Source organism: Diadema antillarum, unplaced genomic scaffold (assembly GCF_040938485.1).
Source record: "Diadema antillarum isolate AM-2024a unplaced genomic scaffold, OU_Dant_1.0 seq00000173_RagTag, whole genome shotgun sequence".
NCBI classification, from domain to species: Eukaryota; Metazoa; Echinodermata; class Echinoidea; order Diadematoida; family Diadematidae; genus Diadema; species Diadema antillarum.
Genome location: NW_027271242.1, coordinates 439,936 through 461,704, shown reverse-complemented (window position 1 = coordinate 461,704; position 21,769 = coordinate 439,936). Strand labels below are relative to the sequence as shown.

The window sequence follows — 21,769 nt, the reverse complement described above, 5'->3', positions numbered from 1 at the left end:
TTTTTTTCAATCTGAAGAAACTATAGCGATGTGGGGGAATGTACCTCGTGTAATAAATTCCTGTGCTCCGTCCCATTGAATCACGAAGGTTGCGGCGAATGTGCCGAGGGAGGTGAAAAGAAACTCCACATCCATGTAGCTCTTCTGCCGAACTTCTCCAAGTAAGCAAGTTCTAGATCGTATTGCTTGCGGCTGGGCTGAAGTCCACCCAGGGATCATGCGTAATTCCGGAACGACGTCCCTGGTTCGCGGTGGTGGTATTTTGTACCTTGACACTGCACTGTAGGTAATCTACTACACATTCTCGTATTGAGTCTGCTTTGAGTCAATTTGTGGTGTCATTGAGTTGGTAATTAGGACAGGCAGCTACTTGACCTACTGAGTATATTGCCAGAGAATCTCATCTCTCAGCCATCCATGCACAGCCAAGGTACAATGATTTGACTGATTACTGGAGTCCCAGTGCTAGTGTACAGTACTTGTACGTGTATTGCCATTCTTCCTGTTGCTTGCGTCTGGGTACTGCGCACGCGCAGCACCAATTTGCCCACATGTTTGCCAGGGTCGCAGTCCGACGTGTCCTCTCGGCGAGTAAAGCTGCCCATTGCAGAGGGTCTAATTTCACCCGATCGCCACTGACATCAAAAAATAATTGTCTCAAAAATTATCTCGATCTACACGGACGGATTGCAGCAATGGCATATTCTGTAGAAGCCAGAGGCGCACCAAACTCACTGGACTATCGGCTGTTCTTCAGTAAGTAGCATACCACTCCAGTACAGAGCACGTACACCCACGAACCGTCGGTAAACGGTGCCGGGGTTTTCGGCGGCGGGCCATGCCACTCAGTAGCACAGCACAGTATACAGTGCAGTGCAGCTAAGTGTACTGTTCTTTAACACGTACTAGTGTAACCACTGACGCTGGTTTGTCATTTTACTGCAGATCCGGCTAGAGTGCACATGAACACACATTATCTCACAATATCTGATTATACTTTCTTACACACTCACGAATCAGTTTGATTTTTTTTTTTTTTTTTTTTTTTATTGTTGCTAGAATCGTAGATGCTCCCCCGCCCCAGCCCAGTCTTCTTCAAGACACCATGCACCATTGATTACATGATAGACTCTACACATATAATCTACTAGATAGTGATACCCTGGGGCTGGAGTCATGCTGACATGAATCTAGAATCTATAGACACCTATTCATGTTATAAGTTTGATTATGGCTAACTCAAGCTCCAATTACACTTTCAGATTGTGGAGGCAGTGCAAGCCATGATGGGCAATTCGAAGCTTTCTAGAAATTGAAAATAATCTGGTCTGATAGATAATTGGATTTGTGCATATCTATTTTATTATATTAGCCATACAATAGCCCTAAATGGAAATGAAAGCACACAGACCCAAGCTGTCTCTCACAAAATAAAAGAAACAAATCATCACAAGCTAAGAAATGCATGGCAGGCACCACATTTGTAAAAGTGTGGCAGTTTATCATTTCTGGTGCCACTTCTGGGTTTCATCAGCTGACATGTGCATGCCTACTAGTAAAGCAAAATGATAATAATAAAGTCTAAAAGAAGCGTTACTTGCACTTCTTCTGCCACTTTCAGGTTTCGTCGACCAAGTGGTTAGCCCATGCAGCCTGTTGCACCTGCCCAGAGATGTTTTGTGAAATTCAACCATGCTCTGTGCACTAGTACTCTAGTGCAGACGGTGTACCTTCACCATAAATGTAATTTCACTTGTCGGCCACTACATTCAAGTGCCACACCTAAATTCATGTTGATACCTGTAACTACACCGGCCGGTTGTGTGACTTTGTATTGCATTGAATTACCCCAAGAATGCACTATCACTATATCAGAATGTTTTACTTTTGCTTTTTTGTTTGACTTTTAATCTTTGAGTCAATAATCTGCTCAATTACTCTTTTGATCTTGTTAACTCTCTGAGAGCCTTCAATTCCCCCATACAAGATTCTTTTTACTTGTTAACAGAGAACAGACAGGCTGGTTATCCACCTGTGCAAAAGCAGTCAAGTGGTACAAGTACATGTATCCCCTTTCCAAGGTCAACTACATGTGCCATCGAACAATGAAAATATTGATTGGGTGCAAGGTATGAATGGAGCATGTGCTAATGGGCTCACAAACTCTTGTTACACACAGAAGAGGCACATGAATGGGGTGAGGGAAAGTCAAAATCTACACTTTGTACTGAGCTCAACCTAGATCACCCTAGTATAGACACATCTTCATATGAGTATGTAGCAAAACAAGCACATACTACATTGGAATAAGGTTACTATCCAAATAATACAGTGATACACATAGTTTTCATACAAAAGAGAACAGATATTGATGGATAAAACTCTAAGATTTCTATCAAAGCCGTGTTTTTCTGGGCAGCATAGCACATACAAACAGGGATTTAGGCCATGAATGCACGGATCCTTTTGCCACCTTTTTGGAACCTGGTATACATTGTACCAGGATACCCATATAGCTGTATATATTGATGCCACCGAAACCTAACATACCAGCTTTCCTTAATGAACAGGTTAATTGACTGAAGTATTGTTGATTTTATGCATCTTTTTTAGAATCACATACACACACACATGTATACAAAAGCTGTTCAACCACAGTGTAAAATTAGTGACTGTTTGAGCATTATTGTCGAGCAGAACTGCTTCATGGACCTCACAGCATGCAACACAGGTTAATGATCAAAGATATTTTGAACTACCTGTTTAAATGCTACATAGTACGTCAGTTGACTTTCAATAATCTGTCTCTCTTTTTTTTTTTTGGTCATTTATATTTTATGTTTTCTTTTATCTTTTTATTCAATTCTAACAGAGAATAGTGATGGCAGCGTGATCTCACCTTTCCATGACATACCACTTTATGCAGATGCAGAGGTATGACAGTTTTGATCATGTTCAATAAGTTTTAGTAATTGGTTGTTGACTAGCTATTTAAATCTGATACCTATTTGAACAGCATCATAAGAAGAGTAACTATAGATATATATACCTCAGCCTCTATATCAAGAAAAGAAACATGGACTTACATGTAATGAGTGAAAACCTGATGACAGGGAATAATTTTCCTGGTATCACATCACAATTTGCTGGTACTTTGGTAGGTGCATTTTTACACCACTGCTACACAAACTATCTTTTGTATAGCAGTAGCAGAAGTGTACAGGATACCATTTGAAATATTGTTCATCATCACAAAGTGCTAATCAAATTTGAGTTGGAAAATTATTCCCCGGATAATGTTTGGACGCATTATTATCATGTTGATTATGCTGTGCGTTACTGTGGTGTTTTGAGTTCAGGTAGAAGTTTTTGAACGATTGATATCAAATTTCCTATCTTTCAACCTGGAAATTAATTTGTTGTTTAAATACCAAGGCTAAAGTAAATGTTTTTGTATGTTCTGTAGATAAAGTTTATCAGAACATGCATTGTACATAGCTGTTGGTGTGTACAGTGTGGATGTATTCAAGCATGCTATTAATGCAGCATTCAGGCTCATATGGAGGAATTTCCCACACCATAATGTGGATTCATTTAGGGTAGATAGTTTATTGTTTTGTTGGGAACATCGGACATCTCTGCTCAAAAGTTCTGAATCTTCAACATTTTTGAACAGTGATAAGTTACTTTGGTAGTTCAAGTAAACTTTGTAAAATATTCAGATCTGTGGAAAATAGGTACTAGTATTCCGTTCTGAAGGAGCCAAGTCAAGTTCCTTCTTAATGATGTTGAAAATTAAATTCTCATCGTTTAATATTTTTCTTAGTGTTGTGCTATTGCGACATAGATAAACATGTAAGAGTTCCCATCTAGAGAATGTGACCAAAGCTTTCACAAATTCATGAAACTTGTATGAAATACAATGTATATCATGGCTGCTACGTGTATGCAAACACTATAATCAGTATTTGATACTGACATTGATGAAGGACAATTGGTCAATCAGTGGCAATGAATTCATATTAAACTTTTAGATGACTTTTTTAAAAACTAGAATTGATATGTTTTACAAATGCTTTTGCATTCAATAAATCTCAATATATTTGGAGAAACTCCCCCTTTAACCATGCAGCATATATTTACCAAATTGCATTTGTATTGTGATTGCTGCTATATGGCTTCATGTTGTCATGACAACTTATTTATGTCATTAAATTCAGCAATGGCTTCACAGAGGTTGCTGTGCAGTTTGTGGAAGCACATGAAGCTGATTTATGAAGGATCTTTTATGCAGAGCTAGAGCTCGTTTGAATATTATGTGTACTCGGCATGAATGTGTTTTCTATGCATCAATTTTGACATTACATGTGAAATACACTTTTTTAATGTGTTGGGACAGTTGGGAAATACAATTTGCTGTCATATATTTGAAAAAAGCCATGTTATGAAAATCAGCCATCTAGCATCATTTACTTGACATGTATGTTCATCTTTTGTATTTGATATTTCTTGAAATAAAAAGAGTAAATGTTTAAAAATGAGTTTAATTGATAATAACAATGACCCACTTTTTTTTTGGGGGGGGGGAGCTAGGGGATGTACATGTACACTGTAAATGAAATTGAATTTTACAGTCTAAATGTACAAAATGTGTTCTTACAGCAGTATGCTGTGATTGCTCATGACATTAATTTGTCCAAATTTACTGCTAAAATGCAGAGTCAAAGCTAAAGTTATTATACTGTAGTTTTTTATATACAAACATAATGTTTCTTATTTGCACCATTTATTTCACAGAAACAAATTTTCAACATGGTTGTGGAAGTACCAAGATGGACAAATGCAAAGATGGAGGTGAGCTAAGCTGTAAGGTACAATGATGTATAGTGAGCTGTATATCTGTGTTATTAGCAACTGGATGTATCATCTGTAACTGTTATGAAATATTTACCAACATTGAGAGGTAGTAAGTATGTATAATGACCTAAAAACAATTACAAAACAAAAACAAACACTGATCACAGCTACTGTAGCCATATTTCAATTGGAAAATTGCAATTTAAAGGGAACGTAAACCCAAAGAGCAATGTGGATTGAGTGAAAGCAGTAACATTAGTAGAACATATCAGTGAAAGTTTGAGGAAAATCGGGCAATCGATACAAAAGTTATGAATTTTTAAAGTTTTGGTGTTGGAACTGCTGGGTAAGGAGACTACTAGAGGTTATGACGTATGAGAGGACTGCAACATGAAGAAATTTAAAGAGAATTAATAGAAATTCATTTTTCATGAAAATTACACATTCCATCAACTTGATACTGACATATGTTAGGGGTAGCACTTATTCCCCCTGCTTTCTGAAAGAGGTTAGTCAAGTACTCTTTCATTTTGCTATAAAAGTGATTTTTGTGGAATTCCTTTTATATTTTCTTTATATTGTTGTCCACTCATACGTCATAACCTCTAGTAGTCTCCTCATCCAGCGGTTCCAACACCAAAACTTTAAAAATACATAACTTTTGTACCGATTGTCCGATTTTCCTCAAACTTTCACTGATGTGTTCTTTTAATGTTAATGCTTTTACTCAATCCACATTGCTCTTTGGGTTTGTGTTCCCTTTAACCCCTTGAGGATGGGCTGATTTGGCTATAACACGCATTTCCCATAGACACCTGCTTGAGTATACTCGGGTCTAGTCTTCAATGAATTTAGTGAAAAATAGACTAGAATCATTTCATTTGCACTGTTACATGTCTAGAATGACTTCCAAGTATCTTGAGGGAGAGTGTCGGAAAAAGGAAATTTGAAATCAATGTTACGTAGTTCTTATTAGTTTGTCAACATCTCTCTTTCTCATTCGTTCTCTTTCTCATACACACACACATCCAGATGGTTGTACATGATGAAATCTTCTCCAGAAGGTTTTTTGATATACAGCCGTTTGTGATTATAATACATAGTATGTAGAAAATCATGCCAAAGCAAATTGAACTGTTTGACAGCAACATGTTTGATAGTATGTTCTGTCGCCAAGTAATCTATGCCATTAACACTTGTTTCAACAATTACAGGGGCTTACTTTCACCAGTTGCATGCACAGTATGTGATATTGTAATAGGAAGTATTGTCCAGTGTTGTAGAGTGACATGTTGTAAGGCTTTTACAGTAAATCTTTAGTATGTAGTGAGTTTATGATGGTGATGCCGAACCAAGAGCTTTTGCTTCTCAGAGCGGTACTGAAGGGATGTGGTAGGAATGTGTGTTTTCTCATGTAATTCATTTCCTCTTTCAGATTGACACCAAAGCCGTCATGAACCCAATCAAGCAAGATGTGAAGAAGGGCAAGCTACGCTTTGTGCGAAACTGCTTCCCGTACCACGGGTACATCTGGAACTACGGCGCTCTCCCTCAGGTATGACTGGGGAACTGTCAGCATTTGACAAATTTTGTCAGATTTTGCAAGAAAATTTAAAAAACAGCTGTCTTTGTAACAACTTTTTTGTTCTCATTTCATAGTCATTCACTCAGTTGTGAAGTCAGTACTGCATATAATGGTAATATCAGCCAGATGATGTTTTGCAGTCAGCATGTTTATTAAACTGTCATGATCCAAGAATAATGGATAAATGAGAATTCCAAATAGCTGCACTTCAAATACACACATACAGTACCAACCAAAGATTATGTAAGGTAAAGCAGAATTCGCTTTTACCATATGAACGGTCAAGAAAGGTCTGTTTACACTGCTGTTATTTTTATGAGGTTTGTCTTCTCATTTTTGTGTGGCCGAATACTGCAGATATTGAAATTTGCCTCAAAGAAACACAAATGACTACAGCAAGACTTTATGACAACTGGTGATGAACTGTTTGGGTTTTAGTATGTACTTGTAACTTTCTCAAAGTGATTTGTATATTGCTGATGATTCAATTCCACTGGTGTTTTCAGAGTAGAGCACATGGATTATGCTCATCAGACAAAAAAAAAAAAAAAAAAAGAAAGAAAAAAAAAAGTTACTACCAAACTCAAAAGGTTGAAGTGCCTACTATCAGGCATTTATCTTTTGTTTGATGGTGGTGTTATAAAGTTTTGTTTGCACTTCTGTTCATATTATTCAAATCATGTATACAGACTATACAGGTGAGAGAGCGAGAAAGAGAGAAGGAAAAACGATATTCTTAAACTGTGGATTCTATGGATTCATTGGATATCAGTGATATTTTCTTGTTTATATGAAGTTTGTGGAAAAGAGCATTTCTTCTCTGATTTTGTATAAGATAACAGACATCTTATTATTGAGCTAATTTGGAAGAGTGAAATTCATGAAAATGTCCAATGCCTTGAAATGTTCCAAGATTAAACTAGGTCTGATTCTAGTGCATATATACATGTATAATGTTTATGTATATCTGATTATGTTATCTTTTGTTTTTGTTGTTGTTGCACTGGCAGTAGATCTTGATTGTCATTTAACAAATCATGTGTATCTTGTCATGATCAAGCATCATCTGATATGATTTCATGTCTGTGCAGGTTTTGAATTGATACAACATGTAGTCTAATATTTATTTGCTCTTTAAACCTGTGTACCGTACAAAGTATTCTTGAAGCAAGTAATTACCTACAGGTAGTTCTCAGAAAACAAATTTCTTTATTGACTTTAGATACTGTAAAGAAACAGAAAACACATAAAAAATGCATTTTATTTGATGCATGTACTGATAACAATTGGTCTATGACATACTTGTTAACGTATGATTTATGCTCCTGAAGGTGCACTGCAACTGTTCTTGATGTGATTGTGTGATTGTGTGTGTGTGTGTGTGTGTGTGTGTGTATATGTGTGTGTGTGTATTTTTTTTTCATCATAGGTAGTATTCCTTGGAACATTTTGTGTCTGGTACCATTAACGAAAATTCTCTGTAAAGCTTTGCTCAACTTGTCTCAATACAAAAGACAATCACATTTAAATCACAGATGTTGTATAAGAGTTAACTGAAATACAACTGTAGTAGCACAACCTTTAGTTCTGATGTGACATTTTATGTGAAGCAAAAATAAAAAATAAATGTAGGAGTCATTCAGGATGACATGTTCAGCCAATATGTTTCTCTTGAAACACAAAACAAGGTTTCCTTTCTTGTCTTTTTGCTTGTTTTGTTTAGCTTTGTTTTCAGTATTAAAAAGTGAGGTACATGTACATCTAAAATCATGTCTTCAATGCACATGAATTATGCAATATACACTTGGTATACGTCTTGCTGTGTTTCAGACCTGGGAAGATCCCAATCATACTGATGACAGCACAGGATGTAAAGGAGACAATGACCCTATTGATGTCTGTGAGATTGGGAGAAAGGTATGTGAGATATTGTAATATTGACTCATTTTCTTATCAATTGATTACATGAAAGCAAATCATTGTGTCAATAATCAAACATTTTGAAGGCACATGCATATCGAAACTTGAGTGACTACTGTAAAAGTGGAAATTTTCGCGGTGTTGAAATTTTCGCGCATTTCGCGCAACCAGAAGCTAGCGCGAAAATAAAAGCATGTGAATACTTTTGCATGCCATGTGTTCCTGTAGTCAATGCACATGGTGATTTCGCGGAATGAAAAACATGCGAAACTCTTCTTACCGGGCCAAGTGCGAAAAATTAGTCGCGTGAAAATATCCACTTTTACAGTATATCAAGACTTATTCACTCCCCACCCCTCTCCAGTTTTTAATGCTTTGGGGCAAAGTATTGATGATACTGGACACAAAAGCTGATGTGTTGTTTATGTTTCATGGATAAATTTTCGTGATAGCAATGATCAGTATAGGGAAACATGCTCCACTATTCAGTCATTAGATACCACTGAAAGTGCAAAAGGTGGATACATATCGATGTAGGTAGGCTGATATTTGTACAGCTGTTCCATATTGCCTTTTGAGAGTGCTACTGTATATGTGTAATGAATAAAAGGAACAAACAAACCAGCAATCATGATGAGAGAACTAGTCTTAAGCAGATGAATCTTGTGCTGGTGAGCGGGTCATACAAAATGATAGACACAGATCTTTGTAACAAGAGTTCAAATGATAAGCTGCAGGTTATGTAAAAGGCCCAAATTTTATTGATCATATTGAATATTAGGTTGTGTATCTTTTGCATTTTTCTTCATGTCAAGGTCGCCAAGAGGGGAGAAGTCTTGCAAGTGAAAATCCTCGGTACCATTGCTTTGATAGATGAAGGTAGGCATCGCAGTAAAGGAAGGACAGTTTGTGCTTTAATTAGAATGGATGATCATCTTTTTCTTTTTTTAACAGAAGCAGTATTTCATTTGCATGCAGTAATGTAATGAAATGTATATAAAAGTTCTGAAATTGAAAGCTGTCTAGTTGATATGCTAGTGAATCACTTATTTTGGTATCCTCTTGCCACATATGTGCAATAGCTTTAGTCAAGCTTTTAGTCAACAGAATAATAATGTCTTATAATAGATAGGTAAACCATGAAATAACACTATGTCCTTGATAAGTTATCATATGGAGCAGAATCTTCAGAGTCCCACCTTTTGAAAATTTAAATGTAAAGAAATGTCGCTAAGAGAGCAAATGTATATAAAGCAAAAAGTAGGACGTAATATGCTCAATATTTACTTTAATAGTCCTCAAAATTTTAATGATCTTTATGAAATTGCAACTGATGATGGATTACGGTTGGGTAGAAAATGTCACTATTGTGATATTCACAAGACTACCTGGATTTTCTGTTATTTTAATACTTGTTTATTTATTTTTTTCTCTTTGAGTGATAAGGAAGTGGTGACGATATAAACATGCAGTTAAAGTACAGGAATGATACCTTAGCCCAAGGAGTGGGTTGAGGTATGGCAGTTATGTGGTAAATGGTGCATCGTTGCAGGTGTTGGAGGAGAAATTATTGTACAAATGATGCACAGAACAGAGTGGATCGGTGAGAATTGGATGCTCGAATTTAATATTGGAACTGTTTAAACCCACGAGAGCAACGAGTGGGTTTTTGACTGTTCCAAAGTTAAACAAGAGCATCCAATTCTCACTTATCCCCAAAATAGGCCTGTGCATCATTCGTGTTATAAAATAGGCCCGTAAATTCATGAAATACAACCTTTTTCCCCCATCATGCGTCCGGTACGCCTACAACACTTTATAAGACTTGAGCCATGCATTCGGATTTTACTGGACGCATGGCCATGCATTCGGATTTTACCAGATGCATGGTTTAGTGTGGATCAGTAAAAATGAATGCATGACAATTGACCAATTAGGTTGCAGAGATTCTAAAGCCCATTTTATAACATACACTGTGTCATATCATCATGCTTTTAGCATTCATTGTATTATCTCTTCAAATTAGGCGAGACGGACTGGAAGATCTTCGCCATCGATGTCACTGACCCCCTGGCAAGTGAAATGAATGGTATGTTGCCGTGGCTGTGCTGGAGTGGATTTCATATTCGGGCCATACCACATCAAACTTTGCTACCATGAACAAGGAGACTTCCTAAGAAAGTCGCTGATGAATTTTCTTTTTTTTTTTCTTTAATGGTATTATATATTGTATGATTCCAACTCTTAGATTTTGGATTTGTACAAGAGGTCAACATTATTGAATAGACTCTGTTCCTCCGTTGGTGTATTTTTCCCCGCTGTTCTTCAGGAGTAGAGGAGGCGATATAATTTCAGATGTCCTTTGTCTTGCCTTGTAGTTGTCTTGATTGCCTGTTAATATTTGGGGAGAGGGTGAAATCTGTATTGATCTCTATTAAAAGCCAACTTTTTAGAATCTCAGTTACTTCAAAGAAGATATGTCAAATGTGATGAGACTTACAGTTCATATTCATTAAATAGACATTTCTTTTTCAAGTCTCAATGCAGTTGAATTGATAATGATACATTTCTAATTCAAATTGTGTACTATGTGGTGTAAAATCTTTCTTTCGCTGTCATATTTGATGTGAATATAACTCAATTTTCATTCTCTTCATCCTCGTGCAGATATAGCTGACATCCAGAGACTCATGCCTGGTTTCATTGAAGTAAGTGTCTTCTGTTCGTCAATTCTAATCTTGCCCAGCTAATTACTGACTCACTTTTAATGCACCTGCTAACTACTTAGTAAAATGTTATTCTTCCCAACTGACTCTTTCCTCTGTATGTCTAAACGAGTTGTACATGAGTGTGTATATACACATTTGGGGGGGGGGGGGGCAAAGGTATTGTTTCTATGCCTCTGTTATGAAAGGTTGGAAGGCATTGTGTTCTTTTCCTATTAATTTTTAAAATTAATTTATTTATTTTTTGAAGTTGTATGGGGGAACTTTCATATGATCTTAAGTGCAATTTTCATTAGTGGTTTCTTTGCTTTTATCATTCCATTTTTGTTTTTATGCCTCCGCAACGAAGTGGCCGGAGGCATTATGTTTTCGGGTCGTCGGTCGGTCGGTCCGTCCGTCCGTCCGTCCGTCCCGTTTTGTTTTTGTCGATATCTCAAGAACCGTGTGGTGGTTTTACATCAAACTTGGTATGAGGGTATATCCTTGGGGGATAATACTTTGTGTGAATTTTAGGGTCACAGGGTCAAAGGTCAAAGGTCACAGGTTATTTTGTGAAAAAAAATTTGAAATTTCATGTTTTTCTCCATATCTCGCAAATGGTTCTAGGTATCTTCATGGAACTTAGTATATATGCTTGTACCGATGGGCAGTGATTATCTAGGGAAGTTGGGGGTCATGGGTCAAAGGTCAGGGGGGGGGGGGTCAAAGGTCAAGGTCAACTCCTCAAAATATCACTACTTTCCTTAAAATGCAATGCCTGAAGGTTTTTTTTTTTTTTTAAACTTGATGTATGGCATGTATTACCCAATATATATTTTTGGGGAAGTTTCTTGACAAAAGGTCAAAGGTCAAAAGGTAAAAGGTCAAGTGAAAGTGCTAAATTGCACTTTTTCCTCCATATCTCGAAAGTAACTCAAGGTATCATCATGAAACTTACATATTTATGCATGTTCAACCTAACAGTGATTCTCTTTGGAACTGTGAGGTCAAAGGTCAAAGGCCAGGTTTAGATAATGCTATTTTCCCATTTGATACTGAAATTATACTTTTTCTCAATACCTTGAAAATTACTCAATGCATAAACTTATAAAAGGGTCAAAAGTCAAGTAAAAATCATCAGTTCCCCAAATACCTGCACTCTGACATTTTAATCATTCATCCAATTGAACCTGGTTCTAGGAAAGTGAACATTTAGCACATTTGTGTCAAACCTGTCATTTTAATATTTTGCCAATTGTGTGAAACTGTCATCACACATTGTCAAGACATTGTACTATAGACCTATTAGGAGAACCATGCATTATGGCGGAGGCATATCAGTAGCCGTAGCGATATATCTAGTTTTGACATGTAGATGATCCCAGCTTTCTTTCTGGTCATAGCCTACTCTGTTTGTATGAATTTAAAGCATGATTGGTGTGATTTTTAGTAATCTTGGTGGTTTTTACGGTTATGGAGCCTTTTCATGGTTGCATTTAGCAAACATTCTCGAAAAATTAACTACCCAAACAAACCATCACACTTTCAAGTAATGAATATCACCTGCTGTTGTTTCAGGCATCTGTCAACTGGTTCAAGATCTACAAGGTGCCTGATGGCAAACCTTTGAACGAGTTTGCCTTTCAAGGACAAGCCAAGAACAGGGTAAGGAGAGATTACACAGCATAAACCATGATACAATCTGTGCCCCATATCTCAGTTTGTATTATGACAGCGGGGAGGATGATTTACTACGTACACACCGAAATTGTGATGCGTATTTAGATAGTCATAGAGGATGTCATGTTTCTTAAATATTCATTTATGAACAGAATTTAGGAAATGAAGAAGAAGAAAGAATGTGTGTGCATTATTTAATTATTACAAATTCTTTATATTAATGGAAATTTTGTTCTGGAAGGGAATATCACTGATATACATGTTGTACCTGGTATAGCAAAATAAGTCTTGTGATTTTGCATCGATTGAGGTATGCCTGCATTGATATGAAGGCATTCATTGTTTCAAATTTGTTGGTTTCCTTAACAGATTTATATACTAGATATACTGTAAAACATGATATATTCGCGGCATGAATTTTTCACGAATTGGAGCCGACGGATTTTTTTTGCGGCATGAAATTTTCGTGAACTGCCACTGGCATTCAATGCATATACAGTAGTGTAGACAAGAACTTTTGCATGCATTTTAATTTCACAAATCTTGGCGCTCGCGAAATTTGCGAAATCAAAAGGCACGTGAACATTCCTCGTTTTACAGTATGCAGTAAACCTTTAAAAAGCAACATATCCAGAACTGACTAACCAATAGATCATGCTAACATAGGCAATTTTTGGACGTAGAAATGTGGACTTGCACAATGTATTTTCTTTTGTTAGAAAAGACTTTGCAATGCATAGACTTACACAATATAAACGTATTAAGCGGAGTTTAATGTTTTTTATTATAAAGTGCAAGCCAAATATAGGAGCCCATGACATTAACCCTTTCGCGACCGCATTCTGTTACAAATACCCCACTGCTAGGACCACTGAATTTGTGCAGCAGCGTGCTCAATGCAAACTGGTTTTCATCTTCTCATCTTTACATCTTCTCATAAGCCACGAATGAGAAAACTTCCTGTGTAAAAGATGTTCTCTGATAATCATATTTTTATGCCATCAGCTTTAATTTACCCTGGAGATGATAGAAAAATAAATATTTCGTCTAGAAAATCAGAATTGATACTAGCTAAACTACAATATTGCATCTCTCCCATAGACTCACACGTAATTATGTTACACTTGCGAACCACAGCAAGATGAGGTTTGCGATAAATTCGAGAGGGAGGAGTTTTGTTGACCAGATGAGGAATTTTCTTATATAATAGATATTCTCTGATAATCATATTTTCAAGCTATCAGCTTTGTGTTATTCTGGAGACGATAGGAAAATAAATATTCAGTCTTGAAAATCAGAATTTATACAGCCAAACCTTACGATACTGCAGCGCTCCCATAGACTTTAATACACGTTATTTACCTGTACTACGCTGAATATTGCGCAATGATTTTAGTTTTGCGAATTTAGCGAGACGTGCATGCCTACGTTCTGCATCCCGCACGCGCTGAACTTCACAATCGCGAATTTAACCACTCGCGAAATTGTCATGAAGTCAGACTCACTAAATACACTACGCTACACTCGCGAAGCAGCGATGAATTACAGAGCTTTATTGAAAGTTTTCTCAAGAATTTTCAATGGCAACCCCCATCGTATTTGGTATCTACAAAAAGTGGAGATGCAGCGAACTCGTGAATGGCGAACTTTCACCGCACGAGGGCCGCAAACAGAGCTTTTATTCACAATCATAGACAGGTGTTTCGGCGAGTTAACTCGCTATTGGGCTGGGACGCGGCGCAGTGCCCGGCGAGTTAACTCGCGGTTGGTCGCGAAAGGGTGAAACACAAACGATGTACTTGTATACCTGGTGTGTTTCACATTCTTGTTTCTTCTTCCTGTTTTACTATTGTCATTCAGGATTTTGCGCTAGACGTAGTGAATAAGACTGCCGAGCAGTGGAAGAAGCTTGTAAATGGCCAGGCAGACCTGGGAGGACTGAGCTGGTAAGCACTACTTTATGATGAAAATGAGAACCATGTGCAGTTAGAGGATATACTGTGAAGTGTATTTTATGTTGTGTTTCTAAGCTTTGCATCATTGCAGATGATATTCTTACATCAAGCACCTCACAGCTGCTTGATTACCTCTCTCCAACAAGCGCAGAGACGCTGCGGTAGTGATATGCCCTATATAAGCACCGTATTATTATTATTACAGATCTGATGTCAGTGGCGAGAAGTGAAACTAGGATATGGAGGTGTCCCCTGAACTCTCAATGTGCAGTTGAATATACACCCCTCAAAATAACTTCTGCAATTAAAGTTTGATATGTCATATTTCTCTTATCCCGGCATTGTCTTCATTAAATATGACATCATAATAAAGCCTGATTATTTATCTTTAAAATGACACTTCACTTGCTTTGGTGTTCTTGAAATGTGCAAAACAGCTGAGTATGAGGACAGATCAAAAGTGAAAAGTTGCAACAATTCTGCTGTTGATACTGTACAGTTTTGATGAAAAAAGGCCACTGGAATAAGCAATGCTGAAATGAGAGCACTTTCAAAAACTCTGTAACTTCGTAAACATTTTCAAATGCACTTTCAAAAGCACTTTCAAAAACTCCGTAACTCCGTAAACTTCGTAAACATTTAGATGACTGTTTGGTCAACCTTTATGTTTAATTTTAATCTGCAGATACTACTGCAGTTTTTAGTTCATTGATGAAGCCTGGAATCTAATGATAATCTCACAATGCATTCTTTTCAAGCACATTCCTTCCCTGAAACGACCAAGCAAACGGAAATTATACTGTTTGACATAGCTTGTTTGCTTGACCTTTGACCTTTCCTGATACTCGGTCATACTGTGCATTCCAGGAATGCATAATGTAAATAAGTGAGTTGTCATTACAAATAAAATTAATCAGGCTTTCTTCTTATGCCACATTTGAATGAAATGATGTAGTTTTAAGAGAAATATGATGCATCAAATTGGAATTGCAGGACTTTTTTGAGAGGTTTAGTTATTACCCAAAGTTGTGAGAAGTATGATGGGTCATGAACCGTACTTTATCTATCCTTGTCACACATTTCTTACTGTGGTCATATTTGGCTGGATGGCAGCATTGCAATGACTGAAATACAGTGTTTAGTAAGAAAATGGTTATGCCTCAGCCCTAAGGTGTGCTGGATTTTACAGCTGGTGCATTTTAAACAAACAAAACATCTAGTGCACAGGGTCAATTGCATGCACTCCAGTTCAAACATTCATTCAAAATATATCTTCTGTTATTTGTATTATGTTGACTGAATGAGGAATTTTTTGCTTTATCTATCTTCTAATACTACATTACTCTCTCTCTCCCTCACTACTGACCTCCAAGTATTTCTTGGGATAGGATCTATTTTCAGAACTAGACTTGTCCTGCTGCTCCTTCACATTTCTACCCCATTTCCCTTGTGAAAATCCCCAAAAGAATACACATATCAAAAAACAAAAAACAAAAAGACGAGAGAACCAATGGCAATATATATATATATATAATACAGATGAATACTACTTATTTGTTACAAAAGAGGAGAGCTTGTGAAATGGAAAATGTATGCATTTCATCACATCATTGCCCTTGCTAGCACTTTATATCAGCGAGATTGTTTTTAGATTTCCCATGTGTTTATGTTTTAAGAGGGCTTTCTTATCTGATAAAAGTTAGTTAAAAATGTCTAAACGATACCTTGATTATTTTAGCGATACTATCTCTTAACATCGGACTTTATGACCGGTGTAATACTGGCTTCCAACTATGTGATAACATTGTGTCTGTACTATTATTTATACGTTTGATTTCAGTGCCAACGTCACGGTAGAATCCAGCAAGTACAAGATCCCAGCAAATGAAGCCCAAGCTGCACTTCAACAAGTGAGTGCCGTAATAATTCGTTCTAGATGGAGAAGTAGGACAATCTCAGGAAGTGAAAGATGTTAGAGTCATTGTTCAAAGAGTATTTATTCAGGGACTTTTTGCCGGGCGTAAGCAATTATCTTGATATTGCCAAATTGGTTGGATGCTTGCCACTTTTCCTTGACCGTGAAAGCCAATGGTAGTGCACCTCTCGTCTGAATCACTTGGAAATTGTATCTAAGTCTGTCCTGCTCACTTTGGATTTCATGTGAGATAGATGACATGACTTTAGAATGTCAAGGACAACATAGTGTAACTGACAAATTTAATAGCATATGTTGCAGTGGACTATCATTTTACAGAACACTAGTAAAACATATATTTGTTATAATAAAGTAGATTTCTGTATGGAAAACTTCATAGTTTCTCTATATTTTATTCTTCAAACCCTGATATAGCAATATCTAAAAAAAAGAAAAAAAGAAGAAAAAAAAAGGCGAGTTCACTGGTCCAGTTTGATACAACCACAGTCCATTTTATGACAATTCCATTCAAACTTTTCAGAAAAAAAAAGAGTGTGAGTATGTCTTTAGTACTGTAGTAAACCAGAAACTGTAGTGTAGTAATTTGTAGTCTTGTCTCATTTCAAAAGTATTTATTTTAGTTGTAGATCTACAGTAACAATCCCCTTTTCCTCTGTATCCAAAGGAGGTACTTATTACAACAGTAGTAGTAGAGATATAAAATGTATTTCTATTTGTATTAGATTTAGATATGTTAAAGGGACTGTACAGTACTGGTTTAGGTGGGGATTCAGGTTTATAACATTCCTATGTGAGATAATGAGAAACCTCTTATGAAATATGAAAGAGCATGTAATTTTAAGAAGGATTCAATGTTAATTTGATGAAAATTGGTTTTCAAATGGCTGAGATATCCAAAAAAGTGATAATAATAAAAGGCGTCAGGCCACGCCTTTTATTAGGATCTCTTTGTTTTACCTTGTTTTAGGATATCTCAGCCATTTCAAAACCGATTTTCATCAAATAAACTTTTGATACCCCTTAGAATTGCATGCTCTTTGACATCTCGTAGAGTGGTTTCTGAATATCTCGCAAAATGTTTAAAGCTAAATCCTCACCTCAACCAGAACTGTACAGTCCCTTTAATGGCATCTCAGTTTGACACGGGCCAATGATTCCTTTAGCATACAATAATCCTCAGTGAGCTTCTATGCCTTTGAGAAGGTTTAATATCATTTATTGTTTATGTTGCATTACAGTCTCCTGCTCCAAAGGAACCCCTTCCAAGAGACCCAGAAGGTAAGTTTTGTTTTGTTTGTTTGTTTTTTGTCATCCATCGTACTCCATTTACTCCCAAAGAAGACATTGTTCTTCTTTCTTTATAGTTCCTGCTTTGTAGTTTAGTCCAGCATCCACACAATTTCATATTATAACCTAGTGCTTTATCTATGAACACGTGATGTTTAACAGTTTTGCCTCTATGAATTCATTATCAAATTATGGAAGCAATAGGGTAAAATTGAAGTGGATGTCAGAGTTTTTAATCTAGTACCTCATTCACATTGCCCAAATGTTCCGGTGTTGTTTCGGTATTGAACCACTGTTGTACCGGGACGGGTGGCAATGTGAAGGCGCACCACACTCCATCACAGACTACAAAGGTGTGATGCGTCCCAGTACAGTCCCGTAACATTTTGTTACCGGAGTGCATCCTGTTGCAACACCGTTGTTGCACCGCGACAGATGGCAATGTGAATGCATCCTAGGAGTTGACTATCCTAGGTATTGGCACTGGGAAACAAACATGCACCTTATATTTTATGCCTGTTTAGGTGTTTGGGTGAAGCGGTGCATTTTAGATAATTCCTAGCACACAGAAATGTCTATATCACTGTTAGATATGTTGAAAGTAGCTTTTTACTCTTTAGCCAGTACTTTTACATCGCTGTGATTAAATTATGATTATATGAGAAAAATGTTTCACAAAAAGGCAAACTGGAATGTGTAAGGATATTTTCTTTTTTTTTTTAATTCATTAATGTACAATAATGACTTCATACAATTGTTTTGTTTACCACTTCATATATCTTGTCTATATTGTTCCTTGCTTTCAGTTGACAACAACAACCACTTCGTGGAAGCAAAGATGTAACGTCAATTCATCAAGCATGTTACCATGGGAACGGTGCCTCGCTGAACCTAGAATCTGTCTGTCATTCCATCGTCACCAACCTTTTATTCTTTACATCATATAGTTTGTGCCTCTGAATGAATTTCACAGTGATGTGGACCTTTAATTTTTAGAGTGATCTATCATAGCCTTATATTATACATGTCTGTGGTGTACAATCTTCACTTCTGGATGGGAACTATAGTGGTTATGTATGTACATTTATGTTTATCTGCTATGTTCAGATTAAAAATAAAAAAAAACTTTTTATTTAGGAAAAATAATTTTTGTCATGTTGATGTAGATTTATCATCTTCTGTAAAATGTGTTCACATGGAAATTAACATCAGATGGCTCATAGCCAAATTTGTGTTGAATATGTACCAGGAATATCCACTTTCTGGCCAGATATGCAAAGACAAGTGTGTGTTTCCTTCAAGTTGTCACATACAGTGGGTAGGTGATCCTGTGGTGAGGTGATCATGAACCAGAAATTATACAGTATCCCTGTACTTGTCTGTTAGCAATGAACTATTCAAGTAATTATCTTCCCTTTCTGCAATATGACTCTTGAATAGTGATGATTAGTGTCTACAAATGCCTCTGAAATTCATCTCATTCTGCTTGGCTGTTGCCGAAATCTGCAACTAACACATTTGGACACAGAGTATCTTTTTGATGAAGAATTTCTTCTTCAACATGTTATTTTGTTTTTGTTCCCTTGAAGACTGGATAAAATGTCTGAATTAGTTTTGTAATACATGTACAGGCAACCCCAGGTTTAATAGTCTTTGGGAATGGCAGTTTTCTGTTTCTATATAGAAATTTTTCACCAAAGACCTTAATGATAACAATTTTGGAACCTGAATTTTTACTTTGTTGTAATGAAATTTGTTTAAAACCATGTTCATTGTAACAGGAGTGACCTGTGTTGCTCTTCATCATATATTTGAGAAATATTCAGAAAGCTGCTGTCCATATTCAGGCATTCCAATATTCAGACATGTAATATCATGGTTATTTCTTACCCTTCTCTTTTATCCTTTGTGTCCAGTATGAAACAATCAGGAAGAACGTTTTCTGGATCTGTTAGCCTTCAGGTACACTTTGTATCGAACTGTTCTACTCCAGCGTGGCAGTAAACTTGATATCATAGTCTATATCAGCTGTACTAGGAATGTATGTTTTTTTGTTATTTGTTTGTTATTTTGATGAATATATCTCTTCCCCAAACCATGACCTTGAAGTGAGTAGAACATAATCGTATTTCACACATGTCACTGGAAGAACTTGAATCTTAAACCTGAAATACACTAATTTATACATCTGCAGTTTGTATTTCGCTGTGCAGTTATGTTATATTGGTATGAAGGAGAGACTTAAAAGAGAGAAAAATATGTACCTTCTGAGGCTTGAAGGGTTCATTTCATACCTCTTTTAAGTGCTGGTTTGATGTATTCATGTCGATCACCAAACAGGCCCCTGTCTAAAATGGCTACACAGATTGCAATCACACAGTTGCGCGTTAAATGTTTGGTTCTGTGTTATTTTGTTTTGTTTATTGCAGTAGGGCTGACCACAATATCAAGTTATTCTCCAGTTGATGTCACATAAGTATGTAATGTTTAGTGATCCATGATGTTAGAATTATGCAAAATGTTTTTAAAAAATCATGAAATTTGTAGGCAAGCTCCACAAAAATCATGAAACTTGCTACCTATATATGTGAGTAACTCATGGTCATTCTTTCACATCAATTACTTATTCTGTTGACTTTTAGTGACATGTTGTTCCTTACAAACTCTCATGTAAGACAGTGCTGCAGCTTTAAGAGATCCCTTTCATTGAATTGTATACAAGTGCCAAGAAAACTGAAACTTAAAGGGATAAAGGTTTGGCCTGACTGGATGCTACATGTAGCCATCGGCAGGCAAGATATTTCATCTGAGGTATCTCTGTTTTGCATATTTCTGGGAAATTCACATTTGCACATGTAATTAGATGGAAGACTTCTTGATGAGCCAGCACAGTGGGTCCATAAGGGATGGATGTCTGAACATAATCGGTTCCGAGTTTGGAGTTAGTTCACTTGTGAATATCTTATTGGGCTTGACAATGGCATCTCATTTAAAAAGGGGGATGGGGTTGAAAATTATCTGTCATGTGGATAGATATTCTGATGTCCCCAATTAAACTATATAAACCTTGTCTGTCTTTGGCCGTCACATACAGTATTTACAGTGTATAATTTCTGCATAGTAGTCTTATCTTCCATAAAGCAAATTTTATGCTTCTAAACTTCTCCTGTGAATGTCCTAATGTGTGCTTGATGAATTCCTGTATGTATTCAGTAAGACCAGGCAACAAGCTCCAAGCTTATTATCAACTACATGTATTTCAAGTGGTTTTCATGCTCTATAGAGGAGTGATTCTTGGAATGTCCATGGAAGTAAATTATCTCAATTTGTGTGTGTTGTTGCAATAACCGCCGCTGATTAAATTTCTACAGAGGAAACAATTTCTCTCCTCATGTTTTCTCCATTTGTTGTGCTTGAGTATGATTATGACATTGATAAGAATTTGCTGTTTGCATCCACAGTTAGTATATACGAAAAGCTGTTCCCAGTTCATCTTTCATGATTACTAGTTTTTATGTTTTTGCCTTTGCTACCATACAATGTCTGTATATAATGCATAGACAGGTTAAAATACACAGTCATGTCGTGGAAGGCATGAAGAAGCCCTTTTTAATACCAATTTTACTAAGTGTTATTTGCATGTGTGTGTGTGTGTGTGTGTGTGTGCAAATAACACGCTGTGAGAGGGTGACGGCATAGAAATTTCTTGTTTGTGGTATGCCGTCATGTTTCCTGTATGAAGTCTTAGATCATACAGGGAAGAACCATGTGTGAAAAGCCATCTTTGGCAACATAACTTGTACAATTTTCTAACTTTCAATTATTTGAAAGATATTAATCGTGT

General features: G+C 36.6%; 1 protein-coding gene across 1 annotated transcript; it reads left to right on the top strand.

Moving 5' to 3' along the window:
* Positions 1 to 554: 554 nt before the first annotated feature.
* Positions 555 to 21,305, top strand: LOC139728325 (inorganic pyrophosphatase-like). The gene is made up of 13 exons (XM_071639271.1): positions 555 to 756; positions 2,873 to 2,934; positions 4,798 to 4,854; positions 6,293 to 6,412; positions 8,273 to 8,359; positions 9,178 to 9,241; positions 10,389 to 10,451; positions 11,030 to 11,070; positions 12,646 to 12,732; positions 14,608 to 14,693; positions 16,543 to 16,612; positions 17,877 to 17,916; positions 18,732 to 21,305. Exons 1-13 carry the CDS (start codon positions 696 to 698, stop codon positions 18,767 to 18,769), a joined length of 876 nt encoding a protein of 291 aa, XP_071495372.1. The 5' UTR covers positions 555 to 695; the 3' UTR covers positions 18,770 to 21,305.
* Positions 21,306 to 21,769: the final 464 nt, after the last annotated feature.